This window comes from Anopheles merus, unplaced genomic scaffold, assembly GCF_017562075.2.
Source record: "Anopheles merus strain MAF unplaced genomic scaffold, AmerM5.1 LNR4000623, whole genome shotgun sequence".
Classification (NCBI taxonomy): Eukaryota; Metazoa; Arthropoda; class Insecta; order Diptera; family Culicidae; genus Anopheles; species Anopheles merus.
This window is the reverse complement of record NW_024428203.1, coordinates 3,034-11,976: the sequence shown is the minus strand read 5'-3', so window position 1 is coordinate 11,976 and position 8,943 is coordinate 3,034. Positions and strand designations below refer to the sequence as shown.

The 8,943-nt window shown below is 35.5% G+C and overlaps 1 protein-coding gene across 1 annotated transcript; it reads left to right on the top strand.

Annotated features, from left to right (window-relative positions):
* The first annotated feature begins 65 nt into the window (after positions 1 to 65).
* On the top strand, positions 66 to 7,147 carry LOC121602789 (aquaporin-like). The gene is given in 6 exon segments (XM_041931556.1): positions 66 to 219; positions 4,273 to 4,530; positions 6,247 to 6,415; positions 6,418 to 6,539; positions 6,605 to 6,752; positions 6,755 to 7,147. Coding segments are annotated over 5 exon segments (753 nt in total). The 5' UTR covers positions 66 to 219; positions 4,273 to 4,281; the 3' UTR covers positions 6,820 to 7,147.
* The last annotated feature ends 1,796 nt before the right edge of the window (positions 7,148 to 8,943 follow it).

Below are 8,943 nucleotides of genomic sequence, written 5' to 3'. Positions count from 1 at the left end.
CCAACACTTATCAGCGAACCGTTTGAGGTTTTCGGTGGGATCGTGTGACGACAGCTATCAGTTTACTCGTAGCGTCCAACACGTTTACAGTCTCAACCGTAAGTCATCGGAACACATCGACGGCTCCTAGTTGCATCACTTCTAATCTCAGAGCATCCAGTTTTTTTTTTTGCGAAGTTCTATCTTTACTGGGAGGCATTTCCTTTTGTTCCTTAAACGGTGAGTTTTGTAACGTCAGTTTATTTTGAAATCCAACAAACACATCAAGTGTATCAAGTTTTTTTTCAACTCAAATTATGTGTTATACTACGCAAAGATAAATACATATATAAATTATAATCTTGAGATATAGTAGATTATCTCAATTAAGAAGAATTAAAACACGTTCAGGTCTATCATATTAATGATCCTGCATTACTTTATTACCGTTGGTAATTACATTGATTTCATACAACGTTAGCATCGATATGTACGAGTAAACGAATTTATACAATTACAATTCGATCAGTTTACGGATGCGCGCGTGATTATTGCTACCAGTGTGCCAGCTATTTACACTTTCACATAGCCACAATGTTTGCTTGTTGATGACCCCAGGGTAAAAAGGCCATGCGATAGTGAACCAATGCCAGCAAAGGCGCGAGAACGTTAGTTCGTTTGAGATTGGTGTATTTAAAAACACACTCAACCCCTCCTAAACGTATAACCGTTTAGGCACTACGTTTCTTATTTCCGGTATTAAATGAAATTCAAACACCGACATCGAACCATCAAGAAAAACGTGCATTAATACCAAAAACTCGCGTAAAAATGTGTCTTCCTTTCTCCTGTTCAATCGGAAAATGCCGGCATGAATACAGGCAAATAACATGTTCTCAATTAATTATGTTTTAACTAATTGAAATTTAAAGCTGATTAAATCTATGCTAAGATTTTTTGTTTAAATCATTTTGCAACAAGACATTATGCAATGTTTGACATATTTGAGTTATTTTTAAATAAAATAACACCAATCATTAAAAAAACGCTAAGTTGTTCTTTACTGTATGATTTTGATTCTTTACAAAGTCATAAACAATTGCTACATTGTTGTATCGTGTTTATTCATATCTGACTCTAGCTCTCTTAATCAATACCGAACTATCCGGTTCTAGCTTCAATAAACGTGGCAGCATTCTCTCCACTTCTAACATCCACATTCTCAGAATGTATTAAACATCTGTAAAATATGTTCTTCTCTTAATCATAAAGGTAAAGGATCCGGCTCCGTTTGTTGTCCAGCGTGTTTTTTTATTGTGCACGATAAAAAACAACAGCGACTACACTACATTGTCAGGTATCGCTATCCCAGGTTACTCTTAAATAAAAACTCAAACTTTTCGGGACTAGCCGTCATAAGAAACATCAGAATGATATTGCTGATCAAACCATCGAATCTATCCTTGAAGGTCGTGTAACACATAAGCTGAGGACAGTAGGCCCTATACAACCCTAGCAAAATCAATCAAGCAAGCAAAAACGTACCATACGGATGTTCTACTTAGTTCAATTATTCAACCCGCAACTAAGCAATGCTCACACTGATGGGTACGTTCAAAGACCATTCATTTAATCAGGATTGTTGTTGTTCTATTTATCAAGTTCTGATAACAAAACTGATAACACATTGGACCATGATTTGATTTTTCCTGTTTTAAACTTCGATAAAACATAATCAACAAATCCCATGCTCGAGAAACCTTATCGTGAAGCCCTTAACCACTTGAGCATGTTTTACCCTCCGCTGACGTAACAATATAAACCACATCAGACCGGAATGAAATGAATAGATAAACAGGTAAAAAGACACATTACACGCAAACCATCGAAAGGCCTGCTCCATCTAAAGGCCTTATAAAGGGAAGCTTACGGTAAGGTAAATTTCAACTACTTCTACTAGAGATACAGTGCTACCTTGAAACCATGTGATTGTCATTAACATCCATGTTTAACTAGCGTTTATCTTAATAAACACTGTCTCCTTGACTGCTGTAGCTTCTAGATGCATATGCTAAAATTAATTTGTACGCATATTCTACAGCAAACCCAAGTAGAAAAATGTTTTATCACTTATTGAAGATAAAACTTCTATAAGTAATTAGTTTAAATTTTTTAAACATATTTCACATTTATTTAAAAGGAGGCTCACATAAGCATATTCATATTCTTTTATTGGTCAATTAAACAACATCTATGACTGTAGCGAAAATTACTACTCAATCTGATATAGCTTATCTGATAAATTTATATCATAGATTGTCAAGTGCTATTAGTGTCACGTCATATAACGCAATATTGATATTAACACTAGGTTTACGGAACCCATCAATTTAACGGAATTTAAACTTTGATGTGAAATACAGGCGGTCCCCGAGATACACGGTACCTCTTATACGCGGATTCGGAGATACGCGGTTCTCTAAATTTGACAATTCTTTGAGCAAATTGTACTGATTTGACACATCAATAAATTGCCAAATAATTTCCGTTTTGATCGAATATTAAAAACAATTTCAAATGGTTTAAAACTGTTATATTCAGTCAGAACCATATCAAATAATTCATAAAGTGACTAAAACCGCCCCCTACTTGCACTTGCATTACACGTAAATTAGTGATATTTTAGCTGGAAATCGACGAGATTCGACTTACGCGGAAATTCGAGTTACGCGGTATTTTGCGGCCGTTTTCGGTCCCCATTAACCGTGTATCTCGGGGACTGCCTGTACTTAAAATACCTTTTAACATTTCGTAAATTTATCATAACATACTATGAGTTTGTAGCATAAATTTTATTTTCATAACTTTCATAAATTTTCAGATACATATGTGGTAAACCTATCTCTACAGAACCTGTCAAATTGAAATATGACCTGTCAAATTAAAAGTAATGTAGGGATGAAAGTGAACTATATACCACTTAAGGCCTTATTAGACGGAGGAAAATACTGTCATTCGATATTGGAATCTATCCTTCAAACAGGGTTTGAGCGATAGATGCCAGTCGGAAAATCGGAATTCGGCATGCTCAAATCCGATTTCCCCTAGAATGGATTTTTGCTGTCAATGACGATAGAGCGTATTGAATTTCTTTATAATGATGAATAAAAACAACAAAAATGGGAAATAGCGAATGATTTTTTCGGATAAAGCCAATAAAATCAATGAATTAAATAATAAATGTGAAAGGTGACAGAACAAGTCTAAGTTTGACAGATAAATGCCAATCGAGAAATGACAGTATTTTCCTCCGTCTAATAAGGCCTTTATTATCATTAAAAAATCTTCGTAAATGATTTGAATAAAGTGGCCTCAAACGGAATTGCTGATCAACTTACTCCTCGTGTTTTTTTGAAACTCCCGCGGACATCGGTCAAAATGTGGCATCGAAAAGATATCGGTTCATGTGTTCGGTTAAACAATAACGACTATAGCATTGTGCATAATTTTTTTATGGAAACCAAAACATGTTAAACGATTCATAATTTTAATTAAATAGTTTTTTTTCATGAACCAATCTATTAACCAATCTAACACTAATCAATCTAACTACATATTTTTATTCACATGTCAAATTGACGGGTGTCCGTAAAGATACGTATATAAGAGACGCCCCTAAACCTAGTGTTAAATAATATTTAATAAGTCATTTAAGTTGAGTCTTATAGAATCTTTGTTCCATAGGATACATTTGTCACTGTCACAGCTCATTAAAGTGTTATTTATGGTACATATTCACACATATTACCGTTTCAATCTATGTAAATGTGACCTTCTTCTTACTCTTCCTCTTTGGCAAAATAACCGTTGCTGGACAGGGCCTGCATGTAACATTGTGCTTAACAGCCCGTGACTTGTTGATTACTTATAGCAGGATAATCAGTCCTACATATGTAAGACACGGTCCATACGAGGTTTGAACCCGAGACGGACCTGTTGTAAAGTCATACGAGATGTCGACTAGATGACGGGCCGGGCTAAAAGTAATCTAATTGAATTAGTTATTGAATTATAATACAGTGAAACCTTTCATCAAGAGTACCCTTCATCGCATTAAGAGCAACATATATATATATATATATATATATATATATATATATATATATATATATATATATATATATATATATATATATATATATATATATATATATATTATTTTTTTGTTTTGTTTTATTATTTATTTATGAATTTCTAAACATTTCTCCTTATTTTCTACAAAAAATATTACAGACAAGCACGATGAAAAAATCTACGCTTGATAACCTTTCTGTTTTTCTTGCCGAGCTGATTGGCACAGGACTGTTGGTGATGTTAGGATGCATGGGATGTGTGTCCGGACTTGGTCATACACCTTCCCACTTTGAACTGTGCATTAACTTTGGATTAATAGTGATGATCATCGTACAAATATTTGGATGTGTATCTGGATCTCACCTTAACCCTGCCGTTACGGCAGCTGCATGGGTTTACGAGTTGGTTTCAACCAAGGTAGGAGCATTGTTCTTGATATTTTTTCACGTTTTACACCGTTTTCGAGCCAGAATAAACAATGATAATCTTCTATTGAACATTTTTCTACTATGAACATTTGACGTCTAACTGAAATACTGATGCCTTTATGAATATTATTCAATCGCAACCAAGGTGGATCAAAAATATCAGATGGTGGATTAGAGCCTTTGGGGGGTCGCCTTAGTTGAGGGACTTTACGTCTTTGTTATTATGTGCATTTTTGTGTGTCTATTGATTTTATCGAAAAAATGAGATTTACAAACAAAAGATTTGATGATTTTTTTAAGGACGAAATTTAAAATCATGAGAGTAATAGTTCTAATCTCACGTAAAATGTCCATGCTGCTCGTAGATAATGAGGAATTACTGTGGAAATTGAAAAAAATAATGATTTCTTAGTTTTTATCATCAAAAATGTCGAAAACACAATGAATTATTGAAAAAATTCACGGAATAACACGAAATAACACAATTTAATCTTTATTTTAATGTGAAATAAGAACTCGCAAAGTCCAAAATATATGTTTAAAGAAAATTTAATCGAAAAAATGGGCTAAATTAATTATATGAACAAATTTAATAAATGTAAACAAACTTTGAATCCTGGGGACCTTACGTCAAGTGACGAATTGTCAAAATGCACTAGAGTCCACCACCAGATATTTTTAAATCCACCTGATGATCATTGTGCAAAAAAAAATTTTTTTGAACTTCGTTTAATTTGATTTTGTACTAATTTAAATGTCAATTATGAGTCTTGATGGTATCGGGATAAATAATTGACAAATAAATTCAAACTATTTTTGCAAATGAAGTCACATACAAATGTCTAAACTCTATACAGAAAATGGGTAAAGTTAGAGGTATCACTTGTTTACTTAGGTTTGAACAAAATTCAGAAAAGCATAAGTTTTTCAGTTAAACGTCAAATGTTTATATATAGTTGAACAATGTTCAAAAGTAGCTTAACATTGTTTCTTTGGGCTCGAAAATGGTGTAATTCATTCGTTGTATTCAATGGACATAAATTATTTTAAACTTAACTGACTTTTTTATCATCCCTGCTAATACACTTCTAATGTTGCCTCATTTACCCTCAAAGTTACATTAGAACGTCGATTATCCTGGCAGCTCGGGACCGGACGGTAGCCGGTTAATTGATTTGCACGGACAATTGGCCAAGAAATATCAAATTAATATAAAAAATATAAAATTCATTAGTTTCATGATTAATTCACATTGAATTAATCGATTAATCGTTAGTAGAATATTATGTTAATCAATAACTATAGGTTTAGCAACTGTTCATGAACAAAAATTATTCCGAAAATACCACAAGACACTACAAAGCTGCACAAAAAAATGGTTGCCTACTGGACTATCGCTGCAAATTTTCGCCGCATGTTTGAACAGCTGTCACATTTATGCGCACGTTTAAGCCGCCCGACGGTTAATCCGCCCCCGGATAATCGACGTTCTACTGTATAATATTTTATTATTTAATAACAATATGCTACTATTGTACTCATAAAACTCGCTAGAATCATTGATTTTATTTTACATTGCGGTCACCGGGTCATCGCTTGCATATACACTACTACTGCTACTGTATCGACTGATGTCTACCTAACCAAATTTTAATATTTGTACATTTGCACATGGATTTCCGACTTATCTATTTCATGTATTCAGATGGCTCTAGCTTATGGTGCAGCACAATGTATCGGTGCTTTCATGGGCTACGGAATTCTCAAACTGCTGACGCCTGCATCTGTGTTTGACGTCGCTCTTGAAAAAGGAGCAGGATTCTGCGTAACACAGCCGAACAGTGCTGTCTCGAATATGCAGGCAGTTGGTATTGAATTGTTGCAACAATGGTATTAATTTTGGTATGCTGTGGTGTTTGGGATCCTCGTAACGCAAAGCATCACGATTCGGTTGCCTTAAAGTTTGGCTTTACTGTTGGAGCCTTAGCTGTTGCGGCAGTAAGTATCATATTTTCCAAAACTTGCTAAATACATTATTCATTGTTTTTCGCTACCATTTGTAGGGACCGTACACCGGTGCGAGCATGAACCCAGCACGTTCGTTAGGACCAGTCCTATGGAATGGAGTATACAATGCACATTGGATCTATTGGGTTGGTCCGCTTGGCGCTGCTTTTCTGACCGCCTTTGCCTATAAGGCAGTTTTCCGGCGGGGGTTCCTATTGAACAACACAACCACGAACTTGCAGCACTGAATACAGACAAGTCAAATGTTTAATAGCAACATAATCTCAGATCAAATCCTATGTACCACCAACGATCACCTTGCCCACAGCAAAAGTATCAGTGTGTATGTACTGCAATTACTCATTTAGCAGCCCATGTGCTGGCTGTACTCATCTTAAAACTAAATTGTGCAAGACGTATGCATTGTTTAATATTAGGATATGCTGTCAAAATAAATGCTGTTAAATAAATAAATTTCAATAACGGGAAATACATACATATTTCATACGAAATAATTGTTAAGAAATTGTAAAATTAACAGTGCACCGTTCATGTGATATGATTGTATTTCTGAGGATTAAAACTTACCAATAAACATATTATAGTTTATTCATATATTGCAGAAAGTCCAAACAATAACCTAGCTCGGTTCATATTCCTATAGTAAAAACGCGCACGGTTCAAGCCCCGAATAGACCGTGCCTCCATATGTAGGACTGACTATCCTGCTATGGTAACAATAAGTCACTGAAAGCCAATGCTTACTTCATTAGTGGGTACAGGCAGGCCTTGACCGACAGCGGTTGTTGTGCCAAAGAAGAAGAAGAATGAACACAAACTCATGCCATCCTTTTCTATTCATCAGCCCTACTCTCTCACACGTATCGATGAACTTTTACACTTCTCTTTGTTCATTGTGCTATATTTGAAGGGTTTAAAAGTGAAAGATAACAACTCATGTTCATGAAGTAGTTGTGGTCAAATGTTATTGGTGTAGTGTTTGTACCATAGTCGACCTAAGTTCAATTCCATTTTTATTGTTTTCATTAATGATTTAAAGTTTTCTTTTATTTTAAAACATCCAGCTCCAATAAGTTCAGACCCTTTTACTCATTGTTAGAAATCCAAATAGCCAAAATTGCTTAAGCAGCCAATTTTGGCATGCTAAAGATCGCTGCTTGAATTCGCCTTTTGCAGTAGATAAACAGCATCCAAGTTCCAGGTGGGTCTTTCAAACAGCGCTTAAGCAGCTTCCTTATACCAGGGTACCGGGGACTATTTTTCTTTGTGTTTTATTTTCAAGCAAGTGTCATCTATGAAATAAACAACATGATTTGTTTTGTTTGTGTACATGTGTATATTTTTAAATCCTTAATACTCATGAATTATACAAAATGTCACACAATTTACTGTACAATCACAATCACTTCACTCAATATTCCTCCTTCAATTCACTTAACTAGCTTGGCCAGCAGCAACGAGATGATTGACGGCGTCAGCTTTGACAATTTGACAAGAGCCACCTTGTACCGATGTCATGCATTAAAAAGCTATAAAGTTCCACCAAGTTCGGTACGCTTTCTTAACAAGCCTTCAAGTTCCACCATTAACCCTACAGATAGTGCTAATCAGCCGCAAAGTTCCAAAAAGTACCATGTGCCTGTTAAAAAGCTCCATAGTTCCGCAAAGTACCGTCTATCTCTTAATGAGCCACAAAGTACAGCCACAAACAGCCCCAAATCAGCTATAAAGTACGAGTTGGCTATTTGGGATGCGTGTTAAACAGTCAATCTGTTATTTTTATTGTTTTATAAATTTATTTTGATTCGTTTAGTATCAGTACCCCTTCATACAACAAAACCAGTAAATAGCACGATAATGAATAATGATATGGTGGCGCAACTGGCAAAGTGATTCGAAGTAGAACAAGCGAAGTGGTTGGTAGCATCACGGATGGTGCATGAGAATGAATGGGAGCATGAGGGAGGAAGTAAATCCGAATGTTCATTTCTATTTTTAGCTCTTTTTTGCATGGGTTCATCCTTAACGTGTGTTCACTATCCCCGAAAATGGTCTGTATTTCGTTGATATTTTCGGGGATAATTCGTTAACGAATTATTCCCGAAAAGATTAGCGAAAACCACGTGGTCGGGAGGTTGGGTTAAATGTCAAATAAGTACCATTTGCTGCAAGTTCGGTAAACCCGCCATGCAATTTCCGCTGCGCAAAGCGATCGAAAACTTCCCGCTGCGCAAAGCGATTGAAAAATTCTCAACCTCTCGCTCAATGTAGCTAGAGAGCAAGAACCAATAATGATAAAGCAAGGTGAAAAGATGGGGAAGAGGGGAAGGAGGGGAGAAAGAGAACGTGGGTGTGAACTATTTTTCGGCCACTA